Raw genomic sequence first — 16,741 nt, 5'->3', positions numbered from 1 at the left:
TTAAACGAGAACTATTTATCTGCACCGTGATGGGCAGACACACGTAATTGGAAATGACGGGTCGGGAATAAAACAAATTAAAGTTTCAAAAGCCTCAGGTCAGAGCTGCAACACCTTTAGAAAACTGAGCGGGTACATTAGGGGCACGGAAAAGGTGGGAAGTAGCAAAGGCTGAACTAGAAATACATTCAAATGTCTTAACCACAGCATATCTGCTTCTGACGTGCCGCTGTAGATTCTGTCCCATCAGGAATTCTGTTTTATTCAAATGTTTTCAAATATGCAAATGTCTGCTGGGTGCGGGGGAAAAGTGCATACGAATTAGAGCAAGTAGTTTTACCGTTTACGGCCCTTGGTAAAATAAAATGAACAGAAAATTGCTTACTTTCGTGTTCCAAAACATCTATGTGACCCTCATTTCAAGACCTCTCACGCACCTAAACATGACCAGGCATGTATAAAACCACCAATCATGAACATTAACATTGAAAACAGTGACTGTACATGAGTTAACAGTCATAGCCACAGCAACATGTCTGCACACACCTCCCACATATTTTCTCTGCATATTTAAAGTCTTTAAAGTCATTTTCATTAAAATGAAAATTCACCCTATGTATTTTCTAATTTTTATTATAGATCTAATTGTGCACAGTTCATCTGCTTGTTTGTTTGCTTGTTTTTTGGTGACCTATGCAAGTCGCCGCCCTACATTTTTTTTCTTTTTTCATGATAATCCATTACACTCTGATGTACGTCACAATACGGTCACTAATTCCATTTCATCGTGTTAAAATACAGATATTATATACAGCACTTCCAGGAGTGCCGTTTTGCACGTATAATGTGAATATATAATGTTAATTAAATACATAATATATATTTATATAATATATATACACAGTATATATATTTGAGCTTTTTTACATTTTAGAGAAGCCAAGTTGCGATACCAAACAGGACCACATGGAGATGCCAAAAAAAAAACTAAACTAATCGCCTGCTGACTGCATCTACTACAGTACACGGATCCATTCAGTATAACTAAACACAGTAACATAAACATGACAAATCAAAACATTATCATGAATGTGTTTGGAAACAATGTGTATGTACGGAAATGTCTGTGCATAAATACAATGTGCGATCATTGCGTCAAGAGCTCATACACACATTATTATAACGGACTCACGCGTGCTTACTCTACGACTCCTGTACGCCACCGCAATGGTCTTTACCTTGATTGCAGTTGTCATCCATCAAAACTTTACTAGCAAGACTGGTTATCAAGTCGAGAAACCGTATTTTGTGTCTCATCTGGCCATACAGCAGTGGGATGTGTTGACAACCCGTTCAGCCTGTACTTCACACAGCGCGACGTGTTAGGGCTCGCTCTCTTCAGAGACAATCACAGAATATGACACACTAAATAAACACACTGGAATGAATAATTAACTTAAAAACGCAACACGAGTCTCTGTTCTCTCTGCAATCTCTGATGTAATCAGCCTGGTTTCCTTTATATTCGCTTACTGGATCAGTGGACTGAAAACTTTCCCGGAGTTTAGTGGCTTAAAATGATCTAATCGCAAGCAAAGAAGCAAAATTGGGTTAAAGGGTTAGAATAGAAATTGTGCTTCAGTAATTTTGCGTTAATTGCGTTAAATTATTTTAACGTGTTAAGGATTGTAAAATTAATCGCATGCATTAACGCATTAACGATGACAGCCCTAATAATTATATAATGTTGTATTTGTTTACCCCACCCTCTTGACAATAAACAGATTACAGGAAAAATATGAAATAGCCCACCTACATCCTGGAACCGTGCCGAATGAAATTCACAGAATACAGACCCTCAGGAGGGTGACCACAACGCTTTCATCATAGTGACTGAAAGATTTCAATTGGCGTGGCAGCTCAGCATATCAAGTGTTCCAGGAACAAGAATGGTGCAGCACATTATTGTAGTAGCTTGTTCTTACATAATCTGATTATATTTCAGATGTGAGATAAACAGTAGGGTTACACAAGGTAATAAGGATAGAGACAAGTGTGTGGTGGACCCAAGATTACAAGATTAAAAGCAGTAAGCTGGCAAATGTGCAAGTGTGTGTGAGAGACCCTCAAGAGGTGTGTCTGAAAAATTGATAAAATAACCCAAATTAATGCTCGAAGCACTGAATAATTTAAAGGCTTAAGAGTAGAGTACATCATTTGGCACTAGAGGAATGATCTGTCTCTGCAGGAGCTCACTGTGAAGGAAAACGATAAATCAATAAAATCTCATCACTTGTACACCTGCAAAGGAAACCTTTTCAAATGCATTCTGGACTTTATTCACATTCAACGCGATTGTATAACCAGATCATTAAATAAACACACAGCATTATCCTGTAACATTCAGTGCAGAGAGTATAGAGAGTATCTATGCTATAACAGTCACTCCCTCTCTCTCTTTCCTGCAGTCACAACAGTATGTTCAACAGAAACAAAGGAACGCCTTTATGAGATCACATGTCATCCAAACCCTCTCATTAAAGCAGAGAGGACCAGTGACCTGGTAGCCATAGTGATGCAGCTTATCATTTTTGCACCTGTACTTGGTCACTGCCGCCTTTTGTGTCTGGATAAGACATCTTAGGCCTACTTATGTTTTGTTGCTCTTTCTGTTTCTTAATTTAACTCCTTTTCTATTCTTAATTAGCAAGGAAACTGGCCTTTCTTGCCGGTTTTGCAAACATTTTACTGTAAAATGCAATATTGACAATACCTGAAATACTTCAGAGGGTCGTGGTGGGTCTCAATGCTGATGTTTTCATCCTTCAAGAATCCTTCAAGGGGTTAGGTGAAGTAGTTTTATCGGAATGTTGAGATATTCTGAGGTTGTGTTAAAACCGGCACCTACACTCCGTACACACAGATCTGCTCCAAGTTTTAAGATGTTTGCTGGAATGTGTGTCATATTTACAGCTCAAGGTATCACATGAGCAAAGTGCAGTGGAACATGTTTAAGACATTTTTCCACATATCAGAAATGGCAGCAGGCACTAGACTACTGGTTCTAATAGAGGCCAGGGGAGGTGTGTTTATTTGTGTAAACTCATGCTAGAATTGTGGTTATAGTATTTGATCATAAAAAAAAGTTTCACTGACAGGTAATGTTTTGCATAGCAGTTTGAGAAACATGATCGTGCACATACACGGTCCTGAATGCTAGACGAGTCGGTGTGCAAACAGTTCCACGCTGAGCTGGATTCCACATAGTTTGCCGTTGCCACAGACCTGGCAGTAACTCTCCTTTCACTATTATAATTCATGGCTATTTACGGCCAGTGAGACAGGCAAGTGGGGCCTCCTACCGCAAACTCAGCCCTTGACCTTGCACCCACAACCCCACCATATACCCCCTCCCCCAACCCGCCCTGGCTCTGTAAGTGAAAGGCCCATATGTCTTGTGCTGGCTTCGGCCCATGGCCATGACATTCCCTTTGAAGGCAGTCCTGCATGCTGACTGCTAAGAAGAAGTTCGTGCCATTCTGAGTTGTTACACAATTCCTAATGTCATTCAACACCTACATAAACAGTCTGGGCAGCTTCTAGAGCGGGTACATTTACCGTACCAAGTTTTATGTAAGCCGTGCTACATGGATATGAACATAAAGGCATTTAGATACATGGACATTTCTTAGGCTTGGCTCTGATGATATAGTATTTGTGGCTATTAAGCATTATCACAAGACAAAGTCCATCTAAACTAACTTGAGCAAATTGTTTTGTCACAATTTTTCCATACTGATCATGCCTAATTTGCTGTTTATTTTTATGCTATTGTCCAAATAGTTTGTTTATAGGAGACGTCACTGAGCTTGCTGCACCGTTGAGTCATGCGCACGTGAACCCTTGCAACCATTCCAGTTTTCAGTGTGAGTGAGTAAGCGTGGCCAAACATGCCAGAACGTGTATTTCTTGTTGTGATACAGAATGAAAATGCCGCACGGAATAAAAGAGACACTTGCCCATCTTATGACATGCATTATTTAGCACAGTGGATCTCATCCTTGTTCCTGAAGGGGCCCTCCAACAGTACACATGTTGGATGTCTGCTTAAAGTGGTAGTCTGCCCAAAAATTACTTTCCCTCATGTCATTCCAAACCTACATGACTTTCTTTCTTCTGTAAAACACAAAAGAAAATATTCTGATGAATGTAGGCAACCAAATGGTTTGGGGTCTCATTGGCTTCCATAATATGGACAAAAATAAATGCTATGGAAGTCAATGGGACCCAAATCTGTTTGGTTACCAACATTCTGCAAAAGATCTTCTTTTTTGTTCCAAAGAAGAAAGAAAGTCATACAGGCTTGGAATGACATGAGAGTTAGTAAATGATGACAGAATATCCCTTCTATATCGATTCATATCTGATTAAACTCATCAGCTCATTAGCAGAGACATCTAAAATGTGTAGTGTGTGGTGGCCTTCAGGAACGCAGTTGGGAAGCACTGCTCGAGTGAAGCGCTTACCTTCCAACCAGCTGAACTGTTGGTGTCGCCTTTGTCTTTAAAGTATGGGACGCTTCTGACCATCCAGTCGTAGATCTGGGACAGTGTCAGTCTCTTGTCTGGGGTGCTCTCTATGGCTTTTGTGATAAGGTCTGCGTAGGACAGGTTGCCCCATGCGTTCCTCCTTGAAGATGACTTCCGGGGAGTTTGCTGTTGGCTGCTCTGACCGCTTGCCCCCGGACTCGTCGTGGTCGCAGAAGTGGGCTGAGAAGAAAGTGGGGAGCCTGTGTTCTCCTGACCGCTAGTGGAATGCAGTTCCTCAGTCAGGCTTGGGCTGCCATTGTCCTCTCCTTCACCCACACTGTTGGCACTGATTGCCATAGCTTTGTCATCCTCATCATCTTCTTCCTCTGGGATTATGTCAGTGTCGTTGGAAGCAGGCTTTGCTGAGCTGGACTCTGGCAGTGGCCAAGTGCATGATCTCGGCCGTTTCTGTGGCTCAAAATCCGGATCGATGGCTACCTCCAGAGAGGACAGTGGCTCCAGGGTTGTCTCTGCCATTGCCTCTACCAGCCTTCTCTGATGCTCAGTCTTGATCAATGATAAACAGGCAGTGGGAAGCGGTCACAGTCGCATTCCATGAATGCACCTAAATATCTAAATGGTGCTTAAATGCTTCTTGAGCCACTAGTGCAAATCTGAATGATAATTAACACCCCTCCCTGTGTTTCAGAAAGACAAAAATACAATATACAATTTAAAGCCATATGACATAAAATACATCATAATCATTTATATACAACTGTGCATTATATACATACACATACACATTACATTACAGAGAGAGAGAGAGATTATTATGCACTTTAAATTTAACATTTTGCCATCAAAATAAGATAATTTTAAGCTACTATTTCAACAACCATTAAACGTTCAATTAAACGTATTCTTTTTCGATGTGTCTGATGAACCAGTGAAAATGAAACGCTTCTGGAAATGTGGGGTGCGCGCGCACACGTATGCGTTGGTCCGCGCAAGACTCGCGTGAAGATACCAAACAGGACCACATGGAGATGCCAAAAAAAAAACTAAACTAATCGCCTGCTGACTGCATCTACTACAGTACACGGATCCATTCAGTATAACTAAACACAGTAACATAAACATGACAAATCAAAACATTATCATGAATGTGTTTGGAAACAATGTGTATGTACAGAAATGTCTGTGCATAAATACAATGTGCGATCATTGCGTCAAGAGCTCATACACGCATTATTATAACGGACTCACGCGTGCTTACTCTACGACTCCTGTACGCCACCGCAATGGTCTTTACCTTGATTGCAGTTGTCATCCATCAAAACTTTACTAGCAAGACTGGTTATCAAGTCGAGAAACCGTATTTTGTGTCTCATCTGGCCATACAGCAGTGGGATGTGTTGACAACCCGTTCAGCCTGTACTTCACACAGCGCGACGTGTTAGGGCTCGCTCTCTTCAGAGACAATCACAGAATATGACACACTAAATAAACACACTGGAATGAATAATTAACTTAAAAACGCAACACGAGTCTCTGTTCTCTCTGCAATCTCTGATGTAATCAGCCTGGTTTCCTTTATATTCGCTTACTGGATCAGTGGACTGAAAACTTTCCCGGAGTTTAGTGGCTTAAAATGATCTAATCGCAAGCAAAGAAGCAAAATTGGGTTAAAGGGTTAGAATAGAAATTGTGCTTCAGTAATTTTGCGTTAATTGCGTTAAATTATTTTAACGTGTTAAGGATTGTAAAATTAATCGCATGCATTAACGCATTAACGATGACAGCCCTAATAATTATATAATGTTGTATTTGTTTACCCCACCCTCTTGACAATAAACAGATTACAGGAAAAATATGAAATAGCCCACCTACATCCTGGAACCGTGCCGAATGAAATTCACAGAATACAGACCCTCAGGAGGGTGACCACAACGCTTTCATCATAGTGACTGAAAGATTTCAATTGGCGTGGCAGCTCAGCATATCAAGTGTTCCAGGAACAAGAATGGTGCAGCACATTATTGTAGTAGCTTGTTCTTACATAATCTGATTATATTTCAGATGTGAGATAAACAGTAGGGTTACACAAGGTAATAAGGATAGAGACAAGTGTGTGGTGGACCCAAGATTACAAGATTAAAAGCAGTAAGCTGGCAAATGTGCAAGTGTGTGTGAGAGACCCTCAAGAGGTGTGTCTGAAAAATTGATAAAATAACCCAAATTAATGCTCGAAGCACTGAATAATTTAAAGGCTTAAGAGTAGAGTACATCATTTGGCACTAGAGGAATGATCTGTCTCTGCAGGAGCTCACTGTGAAGGAAAACGATAAATCAATAAAATCTCATCACTTGTACACCTGCAAAGGAAACCTTTTCAAATGCATTCTGGACTTTATTCACATTCAACGCGATTGTATAACCAGATATCTACTACAGTACACGGATCCATTCAGTATAACTAAACACAGTAACATAAACATGACAAATCAAAACATTATCATGAATGTGTTTGGAAACAATGTGTATGTACAGAAATGTCTGTGCATAAATACAATGTGCGATCATTGCGTCAAGAGCTCATACACGCATTATTATAACGGACTCACGCGTGCTTACTCTACGACTCCTGTACGCCACCGCAATGGTCTTTACCTTGATTGCAGTTGTCATCCATCAAAACTTTACTAGCAAGACTGGTTATTAAGTCGAAAAACCGTATTTTGTGTCTCATCTGGCCATACAGCAGTGGGATGTGTTGACAACCCGTTCAGCCTGTACTTCACACAGCGCGACGTGTTAGGGCTCGCTCTCTTCAGAGACAATCACAGAATATGACACACTAAATAAACACACTGGAATGAATAATTAACTTAAAAACGCAACACGAGTCTCTGTTCTCTCTGCAATCTCTGATGTAATCAGCCTGGTTTCCTTTATATTCGCTTACTGGATCAGTGGACTGAAAACTTTCCCGGAGTTTAGTGGCTTAAAATGATCTAATCGCAAGCAAAGAAGCAAAATTGGGTTAAAGGGTTAGAATAGAAATTGTGCTTCAGTAATTTTGCGTTAATTGCGTTAAATTATTTTAACGTGTTAAGGATTGTAAAATTAATCGCATGCATTAACGCATTAACGATGACAGCCCTAATAATTATATAATGTTGTATTTGTTTACCCCACCCTCTTGACAATAAACAGATTACAGGAAAAATATGAAATAGCCCACCTACATCCTGGAACCGTGCCGAATGAAATTCACAGAATACAGACCCTCAGGAGGGTGACCACAACGCTTTCATCATAGTGACTGAAAGATTTCAATTGGCGTGGCAGCTCAGCATATCAAGTGTTCCAGGAACAAGAATGGTGCAGCACATTATTGTAGTAGCTTGTTCTTACATAATCTGATTATATTTCAGATGTGAGATAAACAGTAGGGTTACACAAGGTAATAAGGATAGAGACAAGTGTGTGGTGGACCCAAGATTACAAGATTAAAAGCAGTAAGCTGGCAAATGTGCAAGTGTGTGTGAGAGACCCTCAAGAGGTGTGTCTGAAAAATTGATAAAATAACCCAAATTAATGCTCGAAGCACTGAATAATTTAAAGGCTTAAGAGTAGAGTACATCATTTGGCACTAGAGGAATGATCTGTCTCTGCAGGAGCTCACTGTGAAGGAAAACGATAAATCAATAAAATCTCATCACTTGTACACCTGCAAAGGAAACCTTTTCAAATGCATTCTGGACTTTATTCACATTCAACGCGATTGTATAACCAGATCATTAAATAAACACACAGCATTATCCTGTAACATTCAGTGCAGAGAGTATAGAGAGTATCTATGCTATAACAGTCACTCCCTCTCTCTCTTTCCTGCAGTCACAACAGTATGTTCAACAGAAACAAAGGAACGCCTTTATGAGATCACATGTCATCCAAACCCTCTCATTAAAGCAGAGAGGACCAGTGACCTGGTAGCCATAGTGATGCAGCTTGTCATTTTTGCACCTGTACTTGGCCATTCCAGCCTTTTGTGTTTGGATAGGACATCTTAGGCCTACTTATCTTTTGTTGCTCTTTCGGTTTCTTAATTTAATTTTTTCAACTTTAATCCGAATTAGCATGGAAACCGGCCTTTCTTGCAGGTTTTGCAGTTTACCGTTCAATTCAATTCAAGTTTATTTGTACAGCGCTTTTCACGATACAAATCATTGCAAAGCAACTTTACAGCAAATTAAGTTTCTACAATATTTAGTGGTAGCTTATCAGTGGTGACTCAGTGGTCAATGTACATATGGCAGAAATGTACAGAAAAATCAATTAAAGATGTAATCAAACCGTTAAATGCAAATGTTAACAATACCTGAAATACTTCAGAGGGTCGAGGTGGGTCTCATTGCTTATGTTTTCATCTTTCAAGTATCTGTTTTTCAAGTATCAAGTATCTATCCATCAAGAACGGGTTTAAGTGAAGTGGTTTTATCAGAATGTTGAGATATTGAGATGACAAAGTAGGAAAAAATATTTTAAAAAAATCAACATTTGCACAAATTAATTGTTTAAAATAGTAAATTTCCATTTCACGCAAACTTCAACTTTGGCAAATAAATTCAGTGTCACTTCTTTAAATGATGCAAAACACGTTTGTATGTGTGTATGTATCATGCACTATGTACATGCAAGTTTTACTTAAATGTTAATTGCAGGAGTGTTTATCTGAGGTTGAGTTACAACCGACCCATACTCTGTACACACAGATCTGCTCCGAGTTGTCATATTTAGAGCTCAAGGTGACACAGTAGCCAAGATTAGTGGAACACATTTAGACATTTTTACAAATATCAGTTACTGGTTGTAACGGAGGCCAGGGGGAGGTGTTTTTATTTGTGTGTACTCATGCTAGAATTGTGGTTATAATGGTATTTGATCATAAAACGTGTTTGACTGACAGGTAATGTTTTGCATAGCAGTTTGAGAAATATGATCGTGCACACACACACGGTCCTGAATGCTAGACGAGTCGGAGTGCAAACAGTTCCATGCTGTGCTAGAGTCCACATAGTTTGCCGTTGCCACAGACCCGGCAGTAACTCTCCTTTCACTATTATAATTCATGGCTATTTACGGCCAATGGGACGGGCGAGCTGGGCCTCCTGCCGCAAACTCAGCCCTTAACCTTGCACTAACAACCCCACCCTACACCCCCTCCCCCAACTCACCCTGGCTCTGTAAGTGAAAGGCCCATATGTCTTGTGCTGGCTCCTGCCCATGGCCATGACATTCCCTTTGAAGGCAGTCCTGCCTGCTGACTGCTAAGGAGAAGCTTGTGCCATTCTGAGTTGTTACGCAATTCCTAATGCCATTCAACACCTACATAAACAGTCTGGGCAGCTTCTAGAGTGGGTACATTTACCGTGCCAAGTTTTATGTAAGCCGTGCTGCGTGGATATGAACATAAAGGCATTTGGATGCATGGACATTTATTAGGCTTGGCTCTGAGGATATATTATTTATGGCTTTTAAACATTATCACAAGACAAAGTCCATCTAAACTAACTTTAACAAATTGTTTTGCTACACAAATTTTCCATACTGATCATGCCTAATTTGCCAGCATAATGCTGGTATCCAAATAGTTTGTTTATAGGAGACGTCACTGCACCATTGAGTCACCCTCGAAACCTTTCCAGTTTCAGTTTTCTGTGCGTGAGTAAGCGTGGCCAAACATGCCAGAACATGTGTTTCTGGTTGTGATGCAGAATCAGATCGCGCATGGAATAAAAGAGACACTTGCGCACCTTATGACACGCATTCTCTAGCACAGTGGATCTCAACCTTGTTCCTGAAGGGGTCCTACAACAGTACACATGTTGGATGTCTGCTTAAAGGGATAGTCCACCCAAAAATTACTTTCCCACATGCCATTCTAAACCTGCATGACTTTCTCTCTTCTGTAAAACACAAAAGACGATATCTTAATGAGTGTAGGCAACCAAACAGTTTGGGGTCCCATTGGTTTCCACAATACAGACTAAAAAACTACTATTGAAGTCAATGGGACCCAAATATGTTTGGTTACCAACATTCTGCAAAATATCTTCTTTTTTATTCTACAGAGGAAAGAAAGTTTGGTTTGGAATGACATGAGGGTGAGTAAATGATGACAGAATGTCCCTTCATACCTGATTAAACTCATCAGCTTATTAGTAGCGACATCCAGAATGTGTAGTGTCTGGTGGCCTACAGGAACACAGTTGGGAGGTACTGCTTGAGTGGAGTGCTTACCTTCCAACCAGCTGAGCTGTTTGTGTCGCCTTTGTCTTTAAAGTATGGGACGCTTCTGACCATCCAGTCGTAGATCTGGGACAATGTCAGTCTCTTGTCTGGGGTGCCCTCTATGGCTTTTGTGATAAGGTCTGCGTAGGACAGGTTGCCCCATGCGTTCCTCCTTGAAGATGACTTCCGGGGAGTTTGCTGTTGGCTGCCCTGACCGCTCGCCTCCGGACTCGCCGTGGTTGCAGAAGTGGGGTGAGAAGAAAGCGGGGAGCCTGTGTTCTCCTGACCGCTAGCGGGATGCAGTTCCTCAGCCAGGCTTGGGCTGCCATTGTCCTCTCCTTCACCCACACTGTTGGCGTTGATTGCCATCGCATTGTCATCCTCATCATCCTCTTCCTCTGGGATTATGTCAGTGTCATTGGATGCAGGCTTCACCGAGCCGGACTCTGGCAGTGGCCAAGTGCATGATCTCGGCCGTTTCTGTGGCTCAAAATCCGGATCGATGGCTACGTCCAGAGAGGACAGTGGCTCCAGGGTTGTCTCTGCCATCACCTCTACCAGCCTTCTCTGACACTCCTCTGTATTGTCTTGGTCAAAGTTAAATAGGCAGTGGGAAGCGGTCACAGTCGCATTCCATGAATGCACCTCTACTCTAAATGGTGCTTAAATGCTTCTTGAGCGACTAGTACAAATGTTAATGATAATTAACACCCCTCCCTGTGTTTCAGAAAGACAAAAATACAATATACAATTTAAAGCCATATGACATAAAATACATCATAATCATTTATATACAACTGTGCATTATATACATACACATACACATACACATTACATTACAGAGAGAGAGAGAGATTATTATGCACTTTAAATTTAACATTTTGCCATCAAAATAAGATAATTTTAAGCTACTATTTCAACAACCATTAAACGTTCAATTAAACGTATTCTTTTTCGATGTGTCTGATGAACCAGTGAAAATGAAACGCTTCTGGAAATGTGGGGTGCGCGCGCACACGTATGCGTTGGTCCGCGCAAGACTCGCGTGAAGATATAAACAAAGATTAGCGTGTATACTGTATGCAAAGTGCTCCGCTTTCATTTCAGTTTAACACTTGCTTGATGGCACATATTCTTGCTCGTTACACTTTCATAATGACACATCCTGACTCATATTAGATTATTCGTATCCCAGTGGAGATGACCGCACGAATGAGATATTAAAACCACTGATATTGTGAAAGTGAAAAAATTAGGACACAAATGTATTGCTATTCCATAACAATATTCAATATTAGTCAATATTATTATTTATAATATGATGGTTGGCTGGATTCCGAAAAACAGCCTCAATGCAAAGGGGACCAATAAGAGAAACAATTTAAAAATCTGTCATGTTTAAAATTACATTATTCATATGAGTCTACAAGCATTTGCAACGTTTTCAAAGCCTAATTAGCATAATTCCAAACAAAATATCAGTAAATTACTAAAGGTGTATTTACACAAACTGCGCACGTAAATAGCAACTGTCAACCAGCACTACTATTGTGCCTAATGTAAATAACAATAACAATGAATAAAATGTGTGTGTGTGTGTGTGTGTATGTGTATATATATATATATATATACACATACACACACATATGCATGCGTATACACTATAATATTAGAATGCAAAATGCAATACCTCAACACGCACCATTCAGCCAGAGCCCTTTCTCTTCTCTGTGTCGCACACCAGTCACTTGGTGCACTGATGTAATACAACTATATCTCTCCAGCGCACTTCGCCAGTAGCCACGGACAAAGCGCCACAACGGCACTGCACACTACCATCACAAGCAGCAAGTCACTGTAGTGACAAAAGAACTGAACTGTCAGAGCGGGCTAGAATCAAAACGCCGTTATGTCAGATCAAGACAACTACAATAACGAGGACAGAACTACGCGTGCTCGTAGACAGTTCACAGAAAACATCTTCTGATGCACGACCTTTGACACATCAAAATTCCCATCCAGAAAGCCTTTTCTCTCTCTGCACCTATCTATCTAAAGGCACAGGAGGACTATCTACTCTAATCGTCTGTCAGCACTCAAACGAGCTCAATTTAGGACTGAGTGACTGGAGGAGGGCGAGAAGGGAAGCGCAGCCTCTACCGCTGACAGGGACCTGCCCCCTAGATTCCGCGCATGGGATCGCCTCTTAAAGGGCCACTGCTCCCCATCACAGCTGCCAACAGGCGACATCTTCTGATGCACGACCTTTGACACATCAAAATTCCCATCCAGAAAGCCTTTTCTCTCTCTGCACCTATCTATCTAAAGGCACAGGAGGACTATCTACTCTAATCGTCTGTCAGCACTCAAACGAGCTCAATTTAGGACTGAGTGACTGGAGGAGGGCGAGAAGGGCAGCCTCTACCGCTGACAGGGACCTGCCCCCTAGATTCCGCGCATGGGATCGCCTCTTAAAGGGCCACTGCTCCCCATCACAGCTGCCAACAGGCAAGAGACATGTTCAAACAAGTCACTTCAAGCACTGAGAGTCCCTATCAGTTTATCGGATTTCCACATATAGATTCAGTTGCTAGAAATTGTAGTTCAGACATGCAAACAACATTATCTGGGCATATTATCTGGAATGTGCTATAGATTAGAGATAGCATTTTCAGGTAACCAGAGTAGGACAGTATTAAGAGAGTTAATGTGGCAAATGTGTTATAATCAGATGCCTGATAAGTAGCCTAATATCTTAAAGGAATAGTTCATCAAAAATGTTGTTATTTTCTCCACTGTTCCAATGCAGTATTGTCTTCTTTTTGAAACATGTCGGTATAGTGGTTTGAAATGAAAATTCACCCTATGTTGGAAATGCATGTTACAGATCTTATTTTTATTTATTTATTTGACCTAAAATGTCATAACTGGATCTTCTGGGGAAACAACACACTTCTCTCTAGTAAATTAGGCAGGTTTTCTCCAATAGTGTAAGTCTGCTTAAACTCGCCTGTAAAAACCCATTCATCTTTCCCAATTTTTTGAGTGCAGTGCCCACTTCTCAAAATCCAATCAACAAGCGACAGATCTGTTACATCACAAACTCACAATACAGAAGAGAAGATTTGTTGCTATTAAATGCCTACATTCTAGAAAAGCGACAAGAAAGTAATAGAACCACAAAAGTAACCCATATGTGACTGGTAACCAAATGTTTTGTTTTTGTGACGAACAGACTGAAATTGAAGTAAAATAATTTTCACTATCAATTTTTGAAAATGCTACAATCAGTCACATTGTAGTCGAGAATCAATGGAGTTTGTCATCCATGTAATCAAACCCAGAGTGAAACATCCAAAGGCAACACTTAACTGAACATAACCACAAATTATGTTTCAAATATGGCAAAAGCAGAGCTTAGTTTCAAAATTGTATTTTCACAGTACTTGGAATAGACTGCAATGAGAGGCTACATTTATTTATTTATTACTTATTTTCTTTTTGTCTTTCTTGGATCTTGGCATTTAAAATTACATTACACTTTCAGTGGATGTAAAATTGCCTATTCTACTCCAAGAAAGAAAATAATGATTGTAAATAACATTTTGATTGGAACCATTTCTTTTAATAAATAATAACGAAAATATTGTTATTTAATTAAAAGAAAATTGCTCGTTTTACTTGCTCTGGGGCCACTGACAAATGTTGAGGCATGTCTTGTATTTATTTGCCTTTCGCTGGCCCTTTAATCCCAGCGTGAATTCGTTCTTCACGACACGCCCCCTGCTGCCAGCCTCGTTTTATTCAAGCACATGACGTAATTCATAATCAAGAAGTTGGCTCTGCCGTGGCGCTTCTCTAGTACCGCGACGTCTTCTCAAAACACGAGCACGCCTTTGTTCCTGCAGAGATGCGTATTTTCTCGGGCGCGGTGAAAGGAATGCGCTCTTCCACCTGTATGTATCGACACATCGCATTAATCGAGATACAAGATGACATTTATGCAGGTTCACAGTCGAAAATCCCTGTAAGAAACACACAGAACTCATATTACATAAGCGCACGATTTGTGGTGCTATTCTGTGATACTATTACATGGCCAACAAGTGTCACTGAAGACTGTTTTCTTAGTCACTAAAGATGTAACATCTTCACTGTTTGCTCCTCTATTCACTCCTTATCTTTTTTAAATCAGCCCTCCCACTTCAGTCTCCCTTTCCTTTGTTCCTAACCCTGCATGGATGGAAAAGTCTGCAGGTGACCTCTACAATAACAACCGTGTAGACACTAGCTCTTGTCAATGTCTAAAAGCGATCCTCAGTACACGAGACACTACGTTTGTAATAATGTCACTGTTGATTACATATTGTCATATGGAAGCTGATAGTAGATATGTGTCGGTTCAAGGTCGTGTATTTATGATACTTGTTTTTCTTTAGCCTCTATGAGCATATGGTAATAGATGTATTGTTTGTAGGTTGCAGATTTGTTTGTATGTGAGGGTGCTTAAGTCTAGTTCTCTCTGTGAGGAACAGATAGGGAGCTGCAGTATGCTTTCCTTGTGTCATGTAAAACAATAACACAGAGCACGTGGGTGTGAATAAGCAACAGAACTATCTTCTACTGCCACCTTCAGACCAAATGGAGAAATTACAGAAACTAGACCCCTTTGAATGTTATGATTTTAAAGAAACTGGATTAATAACCGTTTTTGGAGGTTATGCTCATCATGCTTTGTCAAAACAAAACAAAGTACAATTAAATAAAAAAATTAAAAGTAAAGTAAAATAAAGTCAAATAAAATAATAAAGTCACATAAAATAAAATACAATTTGTTTGTGGAGATTCATTAGCATTACCACAACCAGTACAACCAATGTTTAATGTTTTTTTTTCATAAACATTTTAATAATTTAGGAATGGAAGCTCATTTCCACCACATAAGAAAAAAAAACGCTTTGGTAAATCATGATAATTTATGATTTTAACTTTTATCTCATAATTATTACTTTATGTAAATTATTATATTGCTTTTTATAGCAATTATTATTACTTAAATATGCTTTGATATTTAAGGAAGCATAACTGCATAAATTTACATTAGACATCAAACATTTAAATATAAATATATTGTTCCCTCTCCCACAGTAAGAGTATTTCAAAGTACATAATGTACCGTACTAAATACAACAGAATACACGAGCCACTAGAGGGTGCTACACATCATCTTATTTTGCAACATATGCATTGTCCTCCTGCAGTCCATGATATTTTGTTTTACATATTAATGGTGATGTGAGAATATGGACAATTCCAATTGCTTTTAAAGTAATAAGATAAGGCTTAAGAGTCTGTTGGTAATGGAAATGTACCATCTCAAATGTTTTTGGAGGCGACAAAGACTCTATTAAGAGGTAGTTGGTTACTGCAAGGGAGTTTCAGTTCATGTTTGACTCCGATCCCCACTTAGCCAGTACTGTTCTGTCTGCATCTCTGTGAGGCGAGATATTGTCCTCTGGAAGGCAAAGACCTCTTCATCTGCTGTGAACAATGTCAGCCGCTCACTGACCTCCTGAGCAAAATAAATGAAGGTCTGATGAACGATTACAAATGTCTTTCTACAGGAATTAGCAAAGAACCAAGGCTCATTAAAATGAACCAGTGAGATTTTATCTACACATGACTAAGTATATTTACATGCATGCATGCAACATTAAAGCAGCACTATGTAAGTTTTGTCGCTCTAGCGGTTAATAAACAGAACTGCACACATCCCGCGGAAGAACATTCCAACCGGAGCTACTTCTCTAAGTTTATGTCTATGGCGATTCACGCAGGTATGTGTTACTCCGCAGCGGTGACGACCCGACCAGGCTACAATAGTCCAAATATAAGTACTTATTATAAGTGTA

At 40.0% G+C, this 16,741-nt stretch overlaps 2 protein-coding genes across 6 annotated transcripts in view; both read right to left on the bottom strand.

Moving 5' to 3' along the window:
* Positions 1-12,944, bottom strand: part of LOC107601202 (forkhead box protein O3-like) — a 38,848-nt gene extending 25,904 nt beyond the window's left edge. The window contains exons 1-3 of one of the 4 annotated variants that reach the window (XM_016293283.1): positions 12,520-12,944; positions 11,382-11,546; positions 4,527-5,069 (exon numbers count right to left, since the gene is read on the bottom strand). In XM_016293283.1, the coding sequence (XP_016148769.1) occupies positions 4,527-5,066 (540 nt within the window). In that variant the 5' untranslated portion in view covers positions 5,067-5,069; positions 11,382-11,546; positions 12,520-12,944. Of the gene's footprint in view, positions 1-4,526; positions 5,228-10,838; positions 11,547-12,519 lie in introns of all 4 variants that reach the window. The other 3 variants (XM_016293280.1, XM_016293282.1, XM_016293281.1) reach the window with 3 other exon arrangements.
* A 3,003-nt stretch (positions 12,945-15,947) lies between these two features.
* The window catches only part of afg1lb (AFG1 like ATPase b), a 36,119-nt gene continuing 35,325 nt past the window's right edge, over positions 15,948-16,741 (bottom strand). The window contains exon 13 of one of the 2 annotated variants that reach the window (XM_016293286.1): positions 15,948-16,512. In XM_016293286.1, coding sequence (XP_016148772.1) covers positions 16,273-16,512 — 240 coding nt within the window. In that variant the 3' untranslated portion in view covers positions 15,948-16,272. The remainder of the gene's footprint in view (positions 16,513-16,741) is intronic. The other variant, XM_016293284.1, reaches the window with a different exon arrangement.

Source organism: Sinocyclocheilus grahami, unplaced genomic scaffold, assembly GCF_001515645.1.
Source record: "Sinocyclocheilus grahami isolate Dianchi unplaced genomic scaffold, SAMN03320097.WGS_v1.1 scaffold301.1, whole genome shotgun sequence".
NCBI classification, from domain to species: domain Eukaryota; kingdom Metazoa; phylum Chordata; class Actinopteri; order Cypriniformes; family Cyprinidae; genus Sinocyclocheilus; species Sinocyclocheilus grahami.
The sequence above is the reverse complement of the archived record's forward strand: the minus strand, read 5'-3'. Positions and strand labels throughout refer to the sequence as shown.